Source organism: Brassica rapa, chromosome A08 (genome assembly GCF_000309985.2).
Source record: "Brassica rapa cultivar Chiifu-401-42 chromosome A08, CAAS_Brap_v3.01, whole genome shotgun sequence".
Taxonomy (NCBI): domain Eukaryota; kingdom Viridiplantae; phylum Streptophyta; class Magnoliopsida; order Brassicales; family Brassicaceae; genus Brassica; species Brassica rapa.
The window spans coordinates 2,022,155-2,044,282 of record NC_024802.2 but is presented as its reverse complement, the minus strand read 5'-3'; the positions used below and the strand labels follow the sequence as shown (position 1 = coordinate 2,044,282).

The 22,128-nt window shown below is 35.2% G+C and overlaps 3 protein-coding genes across 14 annotated transcripts; 2 read left to right on the top strand and 1 right to left on the bottom strand.

Annotated features, from left to right (window-relative positions):
* Window positions 1-1,459: 1,459 nt before the first annotated feature.
* Window positions 1,460-7,237, top strand: LOC103832849 (homeobox-DDT domain protein RLT3). 2 transcript variants are annotated; one of them, XM_033277333.1, is made up of 14 exons: window positions 1,460-2,682; window positions 2,763-2,936; window positions 3,016-3,072; window positions 3,134-3,332; window positions 3,418-3,518; window positions 3,595-3,681; window positions 3,778-3,909; window positions 3,995-4,138; window positions 4,446-4,574; window positions 4,665-5,456; window positions 5,552-6,115; window positions 6,217-6,321; window positions 6,420-6,637; window positions 6,855-7,237. In XM_033277333.1, exons 1-14 carry the CDS (start codon window positions 2,437-2,439, stop codon window positions 6,856-6,858), a joined length of 2,952 nt encoding a protein of 983 aa, XP_033133224.1. In that variant the 5' UTR covers window positions 1,460-2,436; the 3' UTR covers window positions 6,859-7,237. The 2 variants fall into 2 exon arrangements, with proteins under 2 accessions (XP_033133224.1, XP_009107194.1); XM_009108946.3 differs by having other exon boundaries at window positions 3,010-3,072.
* A 3,434-nt stretch (window positions 7,238-10,671) lies between these two features.
* On the bottom strand, window positions 10,672-11,910 carry LOC103832848 (zinc finger A20 and AN1 domain-containing stress-associated protein 2). 11 transcript variants are annotated; one of them, XM_033277346.1, is made up of 4 exons: window positions 11,811-11,910; window positions 11,612-11,708; window positions 11,530-11,580; window positions 10,672-11,391 (listed from the first exon to the last, which is right to left on the bottom strand). In XM_033277346.1, exon 4 carries the CDS (start codon window positions 11,382-11,384, stop codon window positions 10,848-10,850), a length of 537 nt encoding a protein of 178 aa, XP_033133237.1. In that variant the 5' UTR covers window positions 11,385-11,391; window positions 11,530-11,580; window positions 11,612-11,708; window positions 11,811-11,910; the 3' UTR covers window positions 10,672-10,847. The 11 variants fall into 11 exon arrangements, with proteins under 11 accessions (XP_033133237.1, XP_033133238.1, XP_009107193.1 ...); XM_033277347.1 differs by having other exon boundaries at window positions 10,672-11,386; XM_009108945.3 differs by having other exon boundaries at window positions 11,561-11,580.
* Window positions 11,911-16,249: 4,339 nt separating this feature from the next.
* Window positions 16,250-17,580, top strand: LOC103848400. The gene is made up of 3 exons (XM_033277352.1): window positions 16,250-16,879; window positions 17,056-17,409; window positions 17,489-17,580. Exons 1-3 carry the CDS (start codon window positions 16,849-16,851, stop codon window positions 17,512-17,514), a joined length of 411 nt encoding a protein of 136 aa, XP_033133243.1. The 5' UTR covers window positions 16,250-16,848; the 3' UTR covers window positions 17,515-17,580.
* The last annotated feature ends 4,548 nt before the right edge of the window (window positions 17,581-22,128 follow it).

The following is a 22,128-nucleotide window of genomic DNA, read 5'->3' as shown; positions in this document are numbered from 1 at the left end:
AGAAGTAGACAAAACAATATCTTGACGTGAATATTAAACTTTGTGAATCTTGTAATTTATGAGTTCTAAAGAAGACAAAACAAAAAGACGAGAGACTATACTTTATTAATCTTTGATAAATCTTATTTTTACTTTAAAAAAAGAAAAATTAATAACAAATTTTGGCTTATATACGAACCGGGGTTTGGCTGGTTAATTGAGCCGTCGGTTTCTGGATTTTTGACGGTTCGATAAGGGTTTTTAGATTATTTTTGGTTCATGGTTTAACCTGGTCTGATCGCCAGTTCGGTTCAGATTTAAAAACACTGATACATGACGTCTTATTTCGTCGATATGATATGGAAATTCTTGGTAGTAGTTCCATCTTCCGAGACAGCCACCACATGCCCATCGCTGATCCTTGCAATTTTGATGAAATTGTTTTCATCATCGTCACAAATATAATTTTTAACATGAGCGTCTTTCTCTTTCAGAACAACATCATCATAGACATCGAATATTGGATCGCCAACAACATTGATATAAACGGTGTTTTCACTTTCAGAAAACAAATTTTCTTTTGCGAAAAATAAATGTTTCCCTTCAACATTAAGAAACCAAAATACCAACTCTGATACTACCTGAGGTAGCAGAAGCTACTATAATTACAAAGATTTTTATTTAGTCTAAGATGCCTATTTATATGAAAACTAAATAACTATAAAATTATTAAAAATTTTTAAGATAATTCTAACTAATTAAGATAAATATTAAAATAAGTATAAACTAGATAATAAAAATATTTGGAATATATCTAAATATTTCTCTGCATCAATAAGTCGACAGAAAAAAAAAACACAAAAGGGCAAATCAAAATTGGAAAATAAAATCGAGACCCTAACCCGATATAACGATATCAAATAAAAATAAAAAGGAAGAAAGAAAAAAGTTTCGGCTATTTGGGCTTTCTTTCTTCGATATTTTTTTAGAGATGTTTTACATTTTATTCACACCGTTTATGTAAGAGTCGGCTATATAAGTGTATGTATCTAATTGTCTGATTCTTTGATTTTTTTTTTCTCTTTTTGTTCATTTCAAATTCTCAATTTTTTTTAGTTATTAAAATATGGTTAGATATTTAAATTCAATTTTAATATTTTATTAATATATAATTATTTAAAAAGATAAATCAGTTAAAACATGAGAAAAAGACTAGAATAGCACCAAACTAAGTTTTTGTTCCCAAAGTAGCACTCAAGGTTCAAAGTCACAAAAATAGGTTTCATTAAAGAGGTAAATATACACTTATACCCCTTGGGTTAATTAATCCAAACCTTAGGGTTTAGAGTTAAGGGATGGGGTTTTGGAATTAGAGTTTAAAATTTTATAAAAAATAAATACTAAAATAAAAAATAAAATTTTAAAAACAATTTCAAAAAGTATTTTTTAATTATAAAAAGAAAATTTGAAAAAAAAATAAAAAAAAATTCAAAAAAAATTTCAAAAAAAAATTTATAAAAATTTCGAATCTGAAAACATATAATCTGAAACTATAAAAATAATTTATTTTTTTTTCTTTTTTTATTTTTATTTTATTTATTTTTATTTATTTTTATGTATTTATTTAATTTTAAATCAAGGGTATTAGAGATATTTTACCCTTTAATGAATGTTATTTTTGTGAGTTTCTCCTTCTAGTGCTATTTTTGAGACAGAAACTTCAAAAAGTGCTATTATTGCAATTGCCCTTAAAACAAACATATTTATCATTTATCTTTTTATTTTATTTTGATACTTTTTTGGTGTAAATATATTTCGGGAGATATTTGGATTTTTTATTTATTTATTAAGGGGATGATTTGACGTTGACGAATGCGTCGAGTGTCATGCGCCTGGTTTTGATTGACGAACATCAGAGTTCTCAATTTTTTTTAAATTTTATTGGATACGAAGAGGAAATCGCGAGCTTAACTTCAAGTTCTGGAAGCTTTTTATTTTGATACCAAGCGTTGAACCAGTTAATCGGAGATTAAACGTGAATTAATTGTGGGGAGTTTTTGAAATTTTTTTTATAGGTTTAAGGTTAATTACTAAAAAGAGTTAGTCTGGTTAGCCAGAATTTAGTTAGTGCAGTGGCTGTTCCAATCTCTCACTCTTTACTTTACCCGGGCACGAACGTCAAATTTGTTATACTTATTATTATTATTTTTTTTGTAAAAGGTTTAAAGAAGGGTGAAAGAGTCATTTTGTATTCATTTCTATCTCCTCCAAAACCCTAAAACCCTCCACAAAATCTCATTTCTAAAGATATATCTAAACAAAAGTAGCATCAGATTTTTCTGATACAGAAGGTGAAGATCAGAGCGAGTCGATCCGAAATCGCGGCGGTCCTCTTACCGGCGCAGTCGTATCTCCCCCGTGTTTGAACAGGGGCAGTTCGTGTCTACCTTACATGTGATGAATGCAGAGAAAATGGATGAGAGGAGAAGAACAAGTAGAAAGAAATCCTCCGTGGCGGCGGCGGTGAGGGCGAAGATTCCTCGCTCTGCTCTTCGGAAGATCAATTGTCAAAAGCTGTTGACCTCACAGTACATTTTGGCTAAGGTTTTTAGAAAAGACGGCCCCTCACTTGGTTTTCAATTTGACCATCTTCCTCCTTCATCATCATCTCTTGATCAACAGAGAGTGGGGAGAAAGAGAAAGGTTAGTGGAATCATCTTTCATTATTGCAAAAGAGAAAGGTTAGTTACTCTTTGATCTTTATTTATTTTTCTTTTATTTAGGTTTCCGAGAAGCACACTAGTCAAGATGATTGCGTTGTTGTAAAGAAGAAACAATATGGTATTGGCAAGGGTTTGATGACAGCGTGGCGTGTTATGAATCCAAATAGCCACGAAAGAGCAACCTTAGCTCAAAGCAATCCCAAGAAGACCAAAACACAATTAGCATCTATACTGGTACTACTTGTTTTTACCTCTTTTATTGCCTTTTTGAACTTATTGTTTATTGCAATTGTTTTGCTTTCTTCAGAAGCAGAAGCAGAAGAAGAAGAAGAAGCCGACGGAAAAGAAGAGGAATTCTATAAATACAGAGGTAGCTTAGATTCAATAAGCCAACAAATATGATTTGATTGACTCTTGCTTGCTTGCTGCAGACCACCGAAGAATTAAACAAAGATGAGACGGTGGGATTTAGTGAGAAATGTGAGCTCGGGGAGGTATTTAAAGAAACCTGTCAAACAATGTCGATACTAGTTGATGACGAGGAATTGGAGAGACAGGAAGGGCTAGTGAATCCTCCGTTAACTTGTTCATGCCATACTGCTACTAGTGGATCTTGTTTTCTATGCAAAGGTATGTGTCTTGGTTCAATCCTAGGGAGAGTGAGTTTTCGTTCTCAAGTACCTTTTTTTACATCTATTTTGTTGTTTGTTTCCAGATTTATTGCCCAAGTTTCCCCCAAGTTCTGTTGGCATGAGGCTGCCTTTTGCTTTGCATCCATGGAATTCTTCTCCAGAGTCTGTCAAGAAACTTTTTAAGGTGTGCACTTCGTGATTGATTTCTTCTTAAAATTACATTTCTTGGAGCTGACCTAGTACTACATATGTGTTGACAGGTTGTCCATTTCCTGTATACTTATTCAGTAACTCTTGATATATGTCCCTTCACTATCGACGAGTTCACACGGGCATTTCATGATAAGGTGCTCTCTCTTATTTGATAATAACAAATAGTCAAATCTCTTATGTTGCTGAAGGAAACTGTTTCTTAAAATAACATATTGCATTTCCTCTTTCAGGACTCCTTGCTCCTTGGTAAAATTCATCTTTCCCTGCTGAAGTTGCTTCTGCTTGATGTTGAAACCGAGCTGCAAAGGGGATCTTTTTCAACCTTGAGTATATCATGCAAGTTTCTAGCCCTGCTGCAGTCGGTATGTGGAGCTATCTATTTTTTTCCTTGGCATACTTCCGTTTGAGAGACAGGTTTTGACATTCTCCATGATATTTTTTTTTTAGGTGGAGAGCCAAATTCTTATTCTTGATATGTGGAAGGATTCATTAAATTCTCTTACATGGGCGGAGATATTGCGTCAGATATTGGTTGCAGCTGGTTTTGGTTCTGTAAAGCGGGCTGCTGGTCAATCAGAGGAACTAAGTAAGGTGCTGATTTCGTGCAACCCTTTTGATTCGTTGAAACAACCATCTGTCTACTCTATTTGCTTGGCACCGAAAATATAGTTCATCACATGAAATGCCTACAAATGCTACATCTCTTGTCCTTTTCATTCGTATCAAAGTTCCATATACTAGCATGCTTTGTTTATTCTTGAAGATGGGTTAGTTGCGTGTGGAATACTGAAGGTTCTTGCTCAATTTTCTTTTATATCCTCCTGTGCATGTTCTATGTCGTTTATAGGTTTTTTCTTTAATTTTCTGACGCATTATTGGTTGATGTTACCTCCTGTAGGAAAGGAGACTCATGAAAAAGTATGGCCTCCGTCTTGGAACATTAAAGGGTGAATTATTTAGAATGCTTAACGAGCAAGGAGGCAAAAATGGCTTGAAAATATCCGAGTTAGCAAATGCAGCAGTAGAGGTAGTTTTTTCTGAAATTATTATCAGCTTCTTGTTAGTAAATCCTAAGATTATTATATCTAATAGAATAGGCTGCTGGTTAATGTTATAGGTTGCTGCGCTGAATCTTGCAACTGCATCAGAAGAAGAACGAGAGCGTTCAATATGTTCAACGCTGGCAAGTGATATTACACTTTTCGAAAAAATATCTGAATCTACATATCGTGCACGTGTTAATTGTTTCTCTGAGGACCATGAGTCTGATTCGGGCGAGTCTGGAAGTGTTGATGATGATGAATCTGGTGATGAGTTGGGGCGTGTTTCAGAAAGTTTTGTATTTCGAAAAGCCAAGTGTAGGAAAAGGCGGAAGCAGGTGTTGGAAGTATGCAGTGAGATTGATGAAAGCCATCCTGGAGAAGCATGGTTGTTGGGGCTAATGGAGGGGGAATATTCAGACTTAAGCATTGAAGAGAAGTTAGATGTTTTCATCGCTTTGATTGATCTTCTTAGTTCTGGTTCCACTATTAGAATGGAGGATTTACCCAGAGCTATGGTTGACTGTGCCCCTAGTATCTATAGTCATGGTTCTGGTGGAAAAATCAAGAGAGCATCATCCTCTAATCATCCACGCGTATCATGGGTCCATGGAGGAGAGCGAATCGAAAAGCTATCTAAACCGTCTGATTCTCATCCAGTTGATTCATCATCAATTGTGGGGGCTGATTTTGCAAAGCTCGCTGGAGACAATGTTCACCCTATGCAATCTGTATACCTTGGTTCTGACCGTAGGTTCAACAGGTACTGGCTTTTCTTAGGCCCATGCAACGCGAATGACCCTGGTCATAGGTGTGTCTACTTTGAATCTTCTGAAGATGGTCACTGGGAAGTTATCAGCCACAAGGAGGTGATGTCATTGTGCACAAATTAAATGAAAACTTGTATTGTGTAAGTTGGATTGATTCCTTGCCTAACATTTCCCTATTTTTTGGCTTGGTGCAGGCTTTGCGGGCACTGTTGTCAGTGTTGGACGATAGGGGTAGACGGGAAGCTCGGCTTATTGAGTCATTGGAGAAACGAGAAAGTTTTCTCTGTCAAGCCATGTTAAGAAGAATTGACCATGTAGTCAGAGAGGACAGTTCTTCTTCACCGGTTTCTGATATAGACAACAACAACCTATGTCTCAATGAGATTGCCAATGATCAACAAGCAGCTATAGTATTTGAGAAGCGGGGCAACAGCCTATTATGGAGCCTTGTTCAGGAGTTTGATGAATGGATATGGGATAAATATTATCTTAATCTCAATGTTGTTAAACACAGCCGAAGATCCTACCTTGATTCGCTTACTAGGTGTAAGAGTTGTCATGATTTGTATTGGAGAGATGAGAAGCACTGCAAGATTTGCCATGCTACCTTTGAGCTTGATATAGATCTTGAAGAAAGATATGCGATTCATGAAGCCACATGCAGCAGGAAGAATGAAGAGAGTAGTGATTCATTTCCAGATCACAAAGTTCGTTCTTCCCAGTTGCAATCACTAAAGGCTGCAGTGTATGCCATTGAGGTCTGTCGAGATAGTCGTTTTTGCTTTACTATTTTTAATCTTTTCCGTCTTTCTTGGTTTGTGTTAAGAAACTGCTCCCTTTCTTGGTTAACATTTTTCAGTCTGCAATGCCCGAAGATGCCTTGATTGGTGCATGGAAAAAGTCAGCTCATAGGTTATGGGCAAAAAGGCTTCGACGAAGCTCAACGTTGTCTGAAATTACGCAGGTTTTCATTTTTATTATGCAAAGCTCCCTTTTTCCTTATTTTAGTCCGAAATTGATTGTTCTCTAACTTACCTCTTGTTGCTAAATCATGGTCTGAAGGTGATTGGGGACTTTGTTGGAGCAATCAATGAAGATTGGTTATGGCACTTTGGTGAGGAGGAGGAGGGAGAAATTATAACTAGCTTCCCTTCTATGCCTCGAACAACTTCTGCGATTGCTCTCTGGTTGGTAAAACTGGATACCTTGATTGCTTCTTATGTGGTGGAAAAAGCTCCTCAACCTGAAGGGAATCAATTGAACAGGACCAGAAAATACAAGTATGAACTTACTTCTCTATCATCGTCATCTGTTAGTGTACTAAAGTGTTTCTTGTCTATAGCTCGCTTTCTGTTTCATCTGAGACCAACAACCACTTCCCGTTTTCATATTTTGGTCATCTAATAATTTAACATAGCTTGTGTGTTTTCAGTTAATAATATGCCTTCCTGGATTATTTGAGTTTTTTTTTTCACTTACCTGGACTTTTCTTTTCAGGTAGGTGAACGTATAAGCAGTAGTTGTAGCTCTCATCACGGAAGGGGATACGTAGGAGGAAAATTTTGTACAGAGAAGAGATGTTTTGTTCCTGCATTAAGTGACTTTTTGATAAAATATATGTATATAGACATTTTAGGAAGTCATTCGGTTTTAAATTGTTCTGGTTTCCTATGATTCCTAAAATCGTTTTTTCATTGTATGGTAAAAACGTAGTTTTATGTCCTGGTGAACATTTTGGGGTTTGTTTTCTGTAAAATAAAACGATCACCATTGTGTTTATGTGGTGATCGAACAATATATCTAGCGTTTGACTCGTACAAATGTTTTTTATTATTATGTGTATTTGGTTGTGTCAAAATGAGCAAATATATTATTCAGAATTTGATATTTATAACGTTGTTCTTGTACTTTGTTTTAAACTATGTATCTATACTATTAAAAGAAAATTATTCTGAAAAAATTTACTTATATAAAGTTGTTGGACCTATTTATTAGTTAATTATTTTTTGGTCTTACCTAATATTTCTCTAACAATATAAGGTAACATGAGATACATATCAAATTTAGTGGTTTACTCAAACCATATATATTACATACGTATATTATCACAACACCTATATACGAAATTGAAAACACCATGAAATACTTTAATGAATTTAAAGCTTTCCTGAACACTATTTACATATAGTTTGAGGTTTATATTATCGATAATATACTATGATAAAATGACATTTTTGTAGCACTTATAAATTTGTAATATATAATTCCTAATTGTACAAGTGATGTGTTGTAACATATGATAAAACGTCAATTCCGTTTTGGATCGAACTGACTTCCAATTTAATTTTGAAATTAAGATTCAAGCCATATATAAGAACATCCCCATTCACGAACGAATATGTTTAAACCAAACATATTATTAATTTTAGAATAAACATATTTATAACATAGTATATGTTGATAATACCCAAACCGGTTTACTATACATACTGATATATATATATATATATTAATTATCATAGTATTCTAATGTTTGTGGAATATGTATACAGTCAAGTTAAGAATTAGTGTTTAATATCCTAGAAGATATTTTTAAGTCTTTTGCGTAACAACATATCCCGATTCGTAAAAGATCATAACTTATACGTTCCATATTTTCATCTAACTTCTATATATATCATGTACGGTAAATGTGATAAATCCCGATAGCTATTATAGCATTTCTTCCCATTTAATAAGGAGCTATTATCATTACTCTCATATATTAAGCATCAAAAATATTATAAATGTTATAAATGTTTTAAGCTATATTTATTGAGAATCTAAAATATAATAATTTTTTGGTGATGTCAATTTTTTTTTTGGTTTAGATTTGAATCGGTTTCTTTCGGGTATGAGTTGGTTTGGATCCATAATTTAAATAGTCGTAAAATACATATAATTTTCAAGTATATAGTGGATCTAGGTAGGTTTGTAGTGGATCCAGATAAAAATACATATAATTTTCAGGTATATAGTGGATCCTGGTAGGTTTGGATATCTAGGACCCCAAGTACGAGTAAACCTGCAAATATATGAAATCCAAAAAATACATGAAAATCAGTAAATACCCGAAATATATTCAAATACTCGAAAAGTCCCGATTTAACTCAAAATCTGATCTGCGAAACCAAAAATGCCTAAAATTTAATCTGATTACGCGAAATATGTTCTTAAAATTTTGAAATTCTACGTAAACCCTGAAACTATAACCAGAAACACAAACCTGAAACTTAAAAGAATATTCGTAATACCAAAAGATATATGAAATGCCCAAACATACCTAATATACAAAAATAATCTGAGTACTTTTGGTATCCGATCGAGTTTCATGTCTGATTGGAACAAAGTCAAAACCTACGGGTGTTATAAAATAACCAATAGGTACCTTTCCCATGGACCCGAACCGAACCTATATTTTCGGGTAGATCTCAGTTGTTTTGGATCAGATAAAATGCACAGACTTAGAAAGAGTTACATAAAAATGTATATACAAAAAACTAAATAACCTAATTTATATTTTTTTAAGATTATCTGCTTCAATATAATATGATTTCGTAACATAATAATGTACAACAATCCGAAATACTAATTCATATAAAACTATGTTTATAGTTTTAAAAAATCCGCGCTTTCGAAGCGCGGATCAAAATCTAGTCAATACTATTAAAAGGGAAGGAGTCTTAAAAAATCTACCTATAAAAGTTGTTTGGACCCTTTCATTTATCTTATTATTTTTTTTTGTCTTACCTTAAATTTAGACTAACAATATGTTACCATATATTTCTCTAATAATAATTTATTCAATTCCTTTATTTATTCAAATTTCACTCCTAAATTTTAATCACTATTATTACTATATTTACCATTTTGATTTTTAATCGTAAAAGCATTGAAACTAATGTTTTATATTATCATTTTTATCATATAATATATGATTTAAATCAAGAGAGGTTACATGACATATATGTGTACATTCTAACTTCATCTTTACTTTATAATAAAGTAATCATATCATATATAAACGTTTCTACTAAAATCTCATATCATATGCTAAACTTTCAACCGTCTATAGTTTTGATAGATATTTTCATATTTAAAAATGAATTTTCTGAATATTTCATGTTACCTTCACAAAATAAATTCATTGGTTCTGTTAAAATTAACCCGACTTCACGATATCAGTATTGATTATTTACGATTTTGAAAATTATTGGTCTAGATATTATACTTTTATATACTTTTCATTTAAAAACGAATCAATACTATTAAAAGAGAAATAATCTTAAAAATCTAATATAAAAAAGTTGTTGGAGTCATGTATAACTTTTTTTTTAGTAATACCATTAATCATTCTAACCATACAATATTTTAAATATTTTTAACAGATCCTAATATTATTCCTTATGATACTTTTACTCAGAAAAATATTTTATCAACCATGTTTTTGTACAATAACGTTAAAAATCTATATCAAAAGGTTGTTAGACTTCATATGGACATAATGGGTCCACATATGTTCGGGTATTTAGGATCCTAAAAAAAATATCAAAATATCTAAAAAATCTGAAAAAATATTTGAAATTCCTAACGAATACCAAAAAAATTCAAATACCTAAAAATTCAAAATCTTATTCAAAATCTGACACGATGAACTTAAAAAATACCCAATTTTTTTTTTAAATTTGAAAATTTACGTGAAATCAAAAACTATAATCGTAAACCAAAACTTAAAAAAAATATTCATAATACCGGAAACATATTCGAAATATCCAAATATATCTAATAAACACAACATATTTATGATCGGGTCTAGAATAGTACATTGACTCAAACAAAGACTTACAGGTCCAAAAACCCAATAGGTTATCTTCTCTGGACCTGAACTAAACCTATATTTTCGGGTCGATTCAGTTTGTTTTTTTTATCCGGATATAATTCTCATGCCTAAAAGAAATTTACGTAAAAATGTACATATAAAGTCTCAAATAAACTAATTCATAAATTATATAACTGTTCAAAATTATATTTTTTTGATATAATAAGACTTTGTATTATAATATAATCCAAAAAACCCACGCTTGGATCTAGTAATGGTTTATATTTGGAAGTATACTTTATAAACCTTAGTTAACATGAGGGACACCTTGAATCAGGCGCAGATAGGAGAAAGGGAACTTTGTGATAGACGCCTCTGGGCAGTATCTATCAATATGCTATTTATTCAAGAAGCTGACAAACTCCTCGTTTATTAGATTTAGAGGAGACAACTCCGTTTCTTTGATCTCTTAATGGATGATTTTATTAGAATCAAATGTCTCCCTCTTATAGGAGTAAACACCTTAGTAGGCAATAATAATAAATATGTAAAATTCTAAACCTTCATTTCCAATTCTAAATGCTCCTAAGGAGGTCGTAGTCTATCACTTTGGTGTTTGAGTTTTGAGTTCTTCAGATTTTGTCAAGCTTTTCTGCCTTCACAACCGGGTTTGCTTTAGCTATAGCTTCTTGCGCAGCGGCATGGTAATTGAAGGAGCAGTTGTGTATGTCTGCATAACGGTGCGTCCCACAGAAGAGGTCACCACAGCGACATTTGAATCCAGTCAAACCAACCCGTTTATTGCAAGTAGCACATCGGCTTGGTCCTTCCTTTGGTTTTGCTGCAGAGGCTTCTGGAGCTACTACCTCTGCGACGACGAATTGGACAGAAGATGGCTGTAAAGAGACGGCCACCGGCTCAACGGATTTGGTTTCAGCATCAACCAGCGCGGTAGCAGCAAAGGTTTCCTTTAAGATGTTGCTGGATGAAGATGTACAACCAGACACTGCAGATGCAAACCTAGCCCCCTGTTCCTGTTGAAACAGGATAGCCTTGTGACACTTGGAACACATGTTCATTGTGGCAGAGCTTCCGAAGAAACCGCAGTTGTTGATGCATAGCTTGGGACCTTCAGGTGGGCTTTGGCATCCTGTCTCGTCGTGGTCCATTTCTGCACTTCAAAACAGACATCATCAGTACCACGTAGGAAAAAGAAATTTTTCGTTACAATAACTTCAATTAACATTTATATCAGCGTAAAAGCTAAGAACTTTACAACAAATAATTTTTAATTCGTAAAATATACAAACACACATAGTTTAATCTCATTCTCATCCAACACTACCTTCCTTCTTAGAAATGAACCTTTTAAATAATGAGCTCAAAAGTTGAGAACTTTCATAGCAAATCTGTAAAACATACAAAACCCACATAGCCTAATCTCACTTCTATTCACCTGATTGCCCGAGAAGCCTTGGTTGATCAATCAGTCCCTAATCAATTGACAAAAGGGGAAATCGAAATTGGAATCGAAAGCCGAGACCCAAACCCGATAAATCAAATCGAAATAGAAAGGAAGAGAAGAGCACTTTTACCGTACGAATCTCTCCAAGGAAGGATCGTGTCTGCTGGAGAGATCCAGCAGAAGCTGAGAAAATTGGAGACGAGAGAAAAAAAAAAGGTTTCGGCTTTTCTCTCTTCCATAGGGAAAATCGCATAAAAAACTTTGAAAGTGTCTCTTAGTAGCACTTTAAACCTTGAAGTTTTTTCAGTAAACCTTCAAAGTGACATTTTTATCATAAAAAACCTCCAAAGAAGAAAAATGACCTGCTGAACAGGTTAAAAACATGTTTTTTTTCAAAAAATAATTATTTAATTAATAAATAAACAAAAATAATAATAAAATCGAAAAATTTAACAAAAAACTCATAAATTAAAAAAAAGTGAGAAAAATAAATAAAGATTTAGAAAATTAAATAAAAATAACTAAAAATTAAAAAATAAATAAAATCAAATTAAAATACATAAAAAATAATAATAAATTTCAAAAAATTGAAAATTCAAAAAGTTTTTTTTTTTCATTTTCAAATATAATGTTGGAAATTATCATTGGAGATATGTGTTGATAAAAAAAAAAAAGACTAAGATAACACCAAACCAAGTTTTTGTTCTCAAACTAGTATTCAAGGCTCAAAGTCACAAAAACAAGTTTCATTAAAGAGGTAAATATACACTTATACCCCTTGCGTTAATTAATCCAAACTTTAGGGTTTAGAGTTAAGGGGTGAGGTTTTGGAATTAGGGTTTAAAATTATATAAAATAAAAAATAAATACTAAAAAATTTAAAAAACAGTTTCAAAAAATTTCATTTTTTTTTAAATTTATGATTTTTTTATTTTTCTCCATTTTAATTTGATCTTATTTATTTTTTGAATTTTTTGTTATTTTTTATTTAATTTTTAAATATTTATTTATTTTTCTCATTTTTTAATTTGTGAGTTTTTTGTTAAATTTTTCGATTTTTATTAATTTTTTGTTTATTTTATTCATTAAATAATTATTTTTTGAAAAAAAAACTGTTTTTAACCTGTTCAACCGGTCATTTTTCTTGTTTGGAGGTTTTTTATGATAAAAATATCACTTTGAAGGTTAAAAATGCTAGCGAAAAAACTTCAACGTTTAAAGTGCTAGTAAGTGACACTTTCAAGGTTTTTTATGCGATTTTCCCCTCTTCGATATATTTTTATATTTTCATTCACACCATTTGTGTTAGAGTCAGCAACACACGTTTTCGTATCTGATTGGCTGTTTCTTTTGATATTTTTTTCTCTCTTTTCTCATTTCAAATTTTCAGTTTCTTTTTATCTTTTCGAGTTATTCAAATATGGTTATATATTTTAAAAATATCTAATTAAATTAAATTTTAATATTTGTTTATATGTAATTATTAAAAAATAAAAATCAGTTAAACAAACATATATCTCATTTATTTTAGTATCTCAAATAAAGATATGGTTATCGATTTGGTATTTTTGAAAACAAATTCAATGAAAATGAATGCAGCTGTCAAATGTTAACTCACTTTAAAAAAAAACAAGATAAGACACTACAAGTTTTAAGTAAATTTGAAAATGACATACGCTTAATCATCATAATATTCATCACTGGTTTTCATGATTTTTTTTTTGTCAACATTCATATTATAAAAATAATAGATAATCGAGATTATTTTTTTAGAACCATCCTTTTCGATCCGTTTTAATCTATATGGAAAAGAAGACACTACTATTTCTCGCCTTCTTGGCAAGAGAACTTACACTCGTATTCCTAAACATGAGGATGTGAGAATTGTTGAAATCAAAATTTGTTTTGTAGAATGTGAAATTAGACTAGTTGGAAGATAAAGATTGGCCAGTTGATTGGGTTAACAACCATGTCCACGAATCTAAGCAATTCATATCATAATAATATGCAAATTTCGTAAGCATAATATCGCCCAAAGTAAATTTTCCATCTATAGTATAAAGAGACGAAAGACTTATAAGAGTCTAAACCGTTTAACTCCCATTTGATTACACTATGGATCCACCTTAGTCCATTGGCTGAACCATGATTGACCCATGAGACATCAATTTGGCATGTCGGGGCCAATCATGGTTTTCCACATAGGGTGTTGAACCTATAACCAAAAAAGGTGAAACATGTGTGTCCTCTTTGACTTCTTTGATGTTCGTTTTTCTCCAACTTTTGTTTCAAGAAAGGCTAGATGGAGGGTGTCAACTAGCTAAACATCCTTGCCATTAAACACTTCGTCATATTTTGCTTCCAAATGATCCAAATGAAGGTATCAATATGTATCCTACAAAATAAGAAATCCATGTTTGGTAGACATAGGTACTCATGAAGAAATCTGAAACAGACAGATAATTTGATAAAACTCAAAGGCAGGAGGAAATCAAAAAAGAAAATGATCTATAGATTCCTTTGGTCCACTGCATATAGGAAATATAATGTCAGTACCGAAAATCCTAAAATCTAGCAATTTAGTCATCAATATACATCTTGTGAAATCTTGACACATAAAGTGTTTCATCTTTCGACTCTACACACATGGATATGTAAGCCAGTAATGCTTGGTTCAAAACTTGAGTCTAAGCACTTTGTAGCTTGGTCTTTTGTAGCAAATCATACCCAGATTTATATAAATGCACTTCATATTTCGTATGGTTCCATGTGTAATCATCCCTGGACCTCATAGAACTAAGTCTCAACCCGAGGATCAGAGGTTTATCTTCAGAGTTGAAGAAAACTCGTAAGAGGGGAGTATTCCATTCCCTGGTATCATGCCTAATAAAGGAATGAACTATTAGCTGTAGGTGTCTGTAAGTCACTCGATCAGAAGCCTTCAGTGGGTGTGTATTTGTGTCTAGAAGCCACGGTTCGTTCACCACACTAGTGTTGAGGCATGCCCCGATAATTTTCCATAGGCATGAATTCAAGAGTCGTCTCGTTGCCATAATACTGCGCCAGCCATAAGAATGCGAGTAAACCTCACAGTCCTCTAAAGGACAAGATCGGTTGGAATAACATCATCTAAGTACCGCGAAAGTAAGGAATTTAAAAAATGTATTAATCTATATTACTGTTTTGCAAGTAACACCACATTAAAGTCATGCAAGTATTGAATTCCAAGCCTATTTTTATCATGTGGAACACAAATTTATCCAATGCAATCCAATAGAGCCTCAATTGTTTTGTCTTGAACTTCACCAGAATTTTAAGATTGCACTTTTTTAATTTCTCCACAATGTCTTGTAGTAACAAAAAAAACTCGACATAATGTATTGCAGAACTGCTTGTGCCACATATTTAATTTATACCTCTTTGTATCTCTTCAAAAGTATTCTTGCCAACCACTCGTTAACATGACCATTTAGAAGATGTTGTACAAAGAAAGAAACTTTCATCTTAGAAGCTCAATTTTTTATGGTAGTCCTAAGTAATGTCGAGCACTCTTTTAATATATTTTTTAAATTATGATCCACTTTGTTACCAAACACTGTCCCTTTTCCGTCTTGCAAAATAATAATAGATTGTCATCCGCAAAAGGAAGATGTAAGATCTGGGGACTACCTTGATAACTAGTAAACCCCATAATATGATTTTCACTTTTCTCCGTTTAGGAGGGAGATCAGAGCTTCAATGCACAAGATGAGCATAAAGGGGATAATGCGTATCCATGTCTTAAACATGTCGAAGGAATAACATATCCTATGGGTTGCTTTGAGAAGGTGGCAATGCTATGTTCTGCTGAGATTGAGTCACCATTTCCTTATGCGCTCATTGACTAGTTATTTTTTAGTCAAACATTACTGATTACTGATATTAATCTAGAAAGAGTTAGCCTCACTGAAGGAAGGAGGGTCTGCTACAACAAGTGCTGATTTTGCCACTAAATCAGCTTCAAAGTTCTCTAAACGGGGAATAGTCGAAATGAGATGGTATCAAAGACATTACTAAAGTGATAGATGTCAAACAGTATCCCAAAAAGCAATTTCTTTGATTCCTTGGTCTTCAGCATAGTGATGAGGACCTGAGAATTTGACGCACCGTAAGCGATTGAACTTGAAAGAAAAAATAAGTAAAATTAAGTAAAATTTCAAGGAAAAAAAAATAAAATTAAGTAAAATTTAGGAAAATGTCATAGGATAGCACTGAAAAGTTTCTATCACAAATATAGACTCTAGTAATCAAAATCTTTCATTAAAGAGGTAAATATACACTTATACCCCTAGGGTTAACTAATCCAAACCTTATGGTTTAGAGTTAAGGGGTGGGGATTTGAGTTTGAGGTTTAAAATTTTATAAAATAGAAAATAAATATTAAAAATTTTAAAATAAAAATTTTAAAAATAGTTTCAAAAAGTATTTTCGAATTACAAAAAGAAAATTTGAAAAAAAAATTTACAAAAAATTTCGAAATAAAAATTCAAAAAAAAATTATAAAAAGTCTGAATTTGAAAACATATAATCTAAAACTATAATTTTTTTTTATTTTTTTTTATTTTTTTATATATCTAGGGTATTAGTGTCTTTTTACCTATTAAATGAAACATTTTGGTCATTTTCCTCCTTGTAGTCTATTTTTGTGACCAAAACTTGAAAATGGTCTATTTATGAGAATTGCCCTAAAATTTTTTAAAAATTTATAGATTTTTCAAATCATCAATTTCTTTAGTTTTAAACATTCCTACAAATAATTACTACATTTATTCAGATGATTTTAAATATGACATATTTAGAATAGCCGTAATAAATTATTTTTTAAAATCTAATTATTTTTCCGTAAAGACTTAACAAATTCTCCACAAAACATAGTAACAATACAAACAATTGGTATTCATTGATTCTCTGTTTTCTGTTGTAGTCCTGACAAAACCAAAGTCTGACATTTTGGCTCAAAAATCTTCTTCCAGGAGATCGTTTGACGATTTCAAAGCTCGGTGGATGTAGATTTAACTTTGACTAGCTAGTGTAGAGAAACGACCTTGGCTGTTTCTTGTAACAAGTAAATCGACACAACAATATGTTGGGCGAGTCCTCTCCAAACCGGAGACAAACTCTATATCACTATGAATCGAAAACGTTACAAGCTTCGCACTAGTTGCGTGTTCTATGCTTTAGAGAGTTTTATGTTTCTGTATCTTACAACTTTGAGCAGAGACCTCTATTTATACTAGACCTAATCATGTTAATCCTTGTTGTATAAGGAATAACATATATCCTAAAGCTATAAGGAATACTTAGACTTAACCCATATTCTTTATGTCTTGTTTCAGGTCTAAAACCGAAGCCCATAAGCAGCCCACCAGATGGCCCAAGAGACACAAGCCTCACATTCTCCACCTTGACTCTTTGGCCTCACTCATCGTCTTCTCCGTCTCTCTCTCTCTCTTTTGGCGACCAGAAGCTTCGACGAGCTCACCGCTTCGTCTTTCTCGGACGATCGTCTGTTCCTCGACGCCGTCGTCACCGGAGATGCATGCTTCTCTCCGATCCTTGCTTCTCTCTATCTCGCCCCTGCTGTAATCTCTCTCTCCTTCGATTCCCCGTGACCAAGACAAGATCCCGACTTCACCGCCGCTCGTCTTCACCGGCGTTAGCTGTCACCGCTTCCGCCATTGACGTCTCAGGTTCCTTTTGCTCCTCTTTGTCTTTTTCCTTAGACATTTGAACAAAGCTTTAACCTTTGATCTCAATTTCTTTTTCCAGCTCGTGCCTTGATGAATCTGTTGTAGCTTTGTGATTATCAAATGGCAAAACCACTTAACTCCTCCTCACGCCACCTTCGGAAAAAAACGAACCAGAACTTTGCCAAAGACCAAAAAAGTATCCTCTTTTGTTTTGACTTTCCTTCCTGTATACATACGTGTCTTTTAAGCTTTCCTAGAAACCTGTAACGAAAGATTCTTTTGCTGAATAATTAAACATATCTCCTTGTTTAATGTTACAGCTCATGGTGTTGACGTCTCTTCACCATCGTTACTTCCGTAAGGTAATCAAATTAGAATTGTTGCTTCAATTCCTTTAAGAGCTTTGAACTTGTGAATTAATAACTTTTGTTCACAACTGTGTTGCAGGCGTTTCCTTGCTACAACCCCACGTCTTCAGGTAGAGCTTCTGATTCATCTCTTTATAATGATTTTTCCAGCTTCTGTTTGAAGCTTAATCTCTGCATAAAACAATTCTTTGACTAGTATTTCCTGAATAATTTTTTCAGATTCCTTGCATAGACAGCTCCTGTCTACACCCGTCATTATTTGAAGGTAATATTCTACATTCAAATTCATCTTCTTTCCGAGCTTTATAATAACCCTGTCGAACCATCAGTTTACTTTTCCTGAAACTGATATTTTCTTTTGTGGCCTTTCCGCGAGGTGATCAACTCGACAGCATTGTCACCTGCAGCCACGCGAGACCTTCTAAGGCAGAACCTTGAGGATCTCCAAGCATGTCTCGAACTTCTGTCCAGGTACACACTTAGTTAGAAAATCTGCAGGGTTGATAGATGTGTGAATCTTGTGAACCGTAACATCGCCAGCCTCAATTACGTCTCTCATAAAGTGTAGTCTAGTATCTATATGCTTAGTCCTTTCATGGAATCCTCCATTCTTAGCTAAGTGTATAGCACTCTGTGAATCTGAAAACACTCTCACATCATCTTGCTTGAATCCCAATTCACTAACAAACCCCTTAAGCCATAATGCTTCTTTAAAAGCTTCGGCTAATGCCATGTATTCTGATTCTGTCGTTGATAGTGCGACAATATGTTGGAGACCTGATCTCCAGCTTATTGTGTTGCCTCCGACTTGAAACACATATCCTGTCACGGATCTTCTTCTGTCCAAATCGGTTGCGTAGTCTGCGTCACAGAATCCTCGTACTTTGAAATCTTCTCCTTTAGTAAACAATAGATCCGAATCTAGAGCTCCTTTAAGATATCTCATCACCCACTTAACAGCTTCCCAGTGTATTCTTCCTGGCTTGCTCATATAACGGCTGATTAAGCCCACTGCGAAACATAAGTCTGGTCTAGATCCCACCATTGCATACATTAAACTTCCAACGGCTGATGCGTATGGGATCACATTCATGAACCTTGCTTCCTCGTGCTCTTCTTTTTGTGTCAAACTTTTAAGCTTGAATTGTGGTCCGATAGGAGTAACCACAGCTTTGCTCTCTGCCATGTTAAAAGTTTCCAGCACCTTCTGTAGATACTTCCCTTGCGATAGTTTTAGAGTTCCTTTCTTCCTGTCTCTAATAATATCCATTCCAAGTATTCTTGAAGCTGCTCCAAGGTCCTTCATCTCAAACTCTCTCTTCAAGCTATCTTTGATTCTTTTAATTTCTTTAGAATCCTTAGATGCTATGAGCATGTCATCAACATAGATCAAGAGATAAACCATATGAGATAAGTCTGAACCTTTCATGTAGACACAAGGATCATATGCACTTCTTTCGAAGCCTTGTTGCTTCATGAAACTATCAAATCTCCTATTCCACTGTCTTGGTGATTGTTTTAATCCGTAAAGTGATTTCAACAGGAGACAAACTTGATCTTCTTTTCCCTCCTCAACGAAACCTTCTGGCTGTGCCATATATATCTCCTCGTCTAACGTTCCGTACAGGAAAGCCGTTTTCACGTCTAGTTGTTCCAAATCAAGATCATAATTTGCAACAAGTGACAGCATAATTCTAATCGACACGTGTTTCACCACTGGTGCAAACACCTCTGTGTAGTCGATCCCTTCAACTTGTGAAAACCCTTTAGCTACTAATCTAGCTTTGTATCTCGGCTTCTCTACTCCAGGAATGCCTTCTTTCAGCTTGAAAACCCACTTGCTGCCAATAATCTTCTTTTTCTCTGGTTTCTCAACCAGCTTCCAAGTCTGATTTTTTTTCAACGAATCCATCTCTTCTTGCATTCCCTCGTTCCATAACTTCTGTGGGAACCGAAATTCGCACTGTCGATTTCCGTTTAAATAAGGAAACTAGGAAAACCCTAATTTCCCAGAGGTCCCGGATCTCTGCGAGAGCCAACGACAAGTGATCGAATATATGCGGAAATCATGAAAAGATAACAAACGAGTTTAGAGAAAACAGTAGATCTTATTTCGAGTCCGCGTAAGAGCGTTGCGATCATTACAAGAGAATACAAAGGCTTTGGCCGCAGGGGCCGTCAGCGAGTTACCTAGTTCTAGCAACATAAAACCCTAATCCTAGTTGAGTCGCAGCTCGATAACAAAGGACGAAAAAGATATCTAAAAGGCTTAGATTGATTTCGGACTGAACCTTGTTAAAGGCTGCCTACGTACCCCTTTCGAGGATCAAGCCGAACGTAGTTCAATTGATAGAGCTGGACAAGAGATCGAACTGCCTGGGCGAATTCGTCTAGTAATTGAGTGCCAGTCATAGAAACCGAACTTGTCGAGAATAAGCCTAAAGTTTCTAAGTGCAGAGAATTCTGAATCTAAAAAGTTCTCCCTCTTGCTCCTCGCCTAGGACTCCTTATATACTAGCTCCAAGGTCGGTTTACGCTTTTACTCTTCTGCCCTTAAGCCGTCATAGCATAAAAATGGAGATATTTCATTTTTCCCGATCTTCACAATTATCTTCAAAACTTCCGTATTTATCCGCGGAAACTTGACATTTATCCTTCCTTGTAGACCAAGCGTAAACCAGGCTGTGGTTTACGGGCTTTTGATTAGAAAAATCGTAGGATGGGCCTCGAGTCGTGTTTTAGGTCCCTTTGGGCCGTCTTCCGACTCGACACGTTTACTACGAGTTTTCCGCGGTTTCTAATCCGCGAAGTTTGATCGATGAATTAGAATGGCGGGAAACATGGACTGAGCTTGCTACGGTCTTCGGGAGATAGCATTCGAAGGTTTTGACGAGAATGCAAGAACTGGTGTCGTATTGACGTTCGGAAAGGTTCAATCGCTACACAGCGACCGAACTTTGGCTCGAGCCCGGTCGCTTCGTAGCGACCGAGCGGGACGAGCGCTCGGTCGCTACGTAGCGACCGAGCTTGGCTGAGCTCGGTCGCTACGTAGCGACCGAGCGGGACGATCGCTCGGTCGCTACGTAGTGACCGAGCTTTGGCTCGAGCTCGGTCGCTACGTAGCGACCGAGCGGGACGATCGCTCGGTCGCTACGTAGCGACCGAGATTTGGCTCGAGCTCGGTCGCTACGTAGCGACCGAGCGGGATGATCGCTCGGTCGCTACGTAGCGACCGAGCGGGACGATCGCTCGGTCGCTACGTAGCGACCGAGCTTTGGCTCGAGCTCGGTCGCTACGTAGCGACCGAGCGGGACGATCGCTCGGTCGCTACGTAGCGACCGAGCTTGGCTGGGCTCGGTCGCTACGTAGCGACCGAGCTTGGCTCGAGCTCGGTCGCTACGTAGCGACCGAGCTGTGTGCATGCTTGGTTGCCGCGTATCGGTCGAGCTTGGCTTGTCCGCGGTCTGATTTCCATACTCGAGCTTGTCCGCGGCCGATTTGGATACATGTCCGTTGCCTTCGGACAATCGGTATTTAGTGGTTCGATTGAGATTTGGACGATATTTTACTGCAAGGCTGTTCGTAAAGATATCTTTACGAAGATTACTTTTCGTAAAAACGGTTATGCTGATTTTTACGGACTTTCAGACATTGATTCCGTCGTGACCGATTTTGACCCCAACAGTTAGCCCCCCAGCTCGTTAGAATCATGAGCTTCTAGCGTGAGGTTCTAGCGAGTGGCTTGGCAAGTTAGGCAAGGTAGGTGAGTTAGGCGGAATTAATGGTTGAAAAGGTCTGTGGTAAGTGATCTTCTCGCTCTCCTAAAAGTAGAAAACGCGATAAGATTGGGGCTGCGCCTTATGACGGCTGCCTACGTACCCTTGTTGAAGGGATCAAGCCTTTCGTAGTTCATCTTGGAGTTAAGGTTCTTATGACTAGTTTTCCAGTAGGACCTTTATGGTCTAGTTTTTATGTAGCGGTTATAAGGCGTGTTGCTGCCGATGGCATTTGTATGGGTGTAGAGGGAAGACTACGAGTTGTCGTCTCGTAATCTAACTCTGTGTGAATTGCCATATCCATAATCTGTTTCGAGAGTTTTCCGCAGTGTGTAAACTTGCGGGATTTTCTGAAGACGTTCGAATATTGGCAAAGAGACAAATTTTGGGATCTCGTATCAGGGTGTTTGATACTATGCCTAGAGATGTTAGAGACCAGTGCGCTGGGTTTAGGGCAAGACCTAGGTTTACTCCTGGTTTTAGAGGGTGCGATGACTAATTCGACTTACGTATCCCGTTTCAGTTTCATCCTGATTCCATACCGATTTAAAGTCCGCGATAGGTTCTCGGCTTAT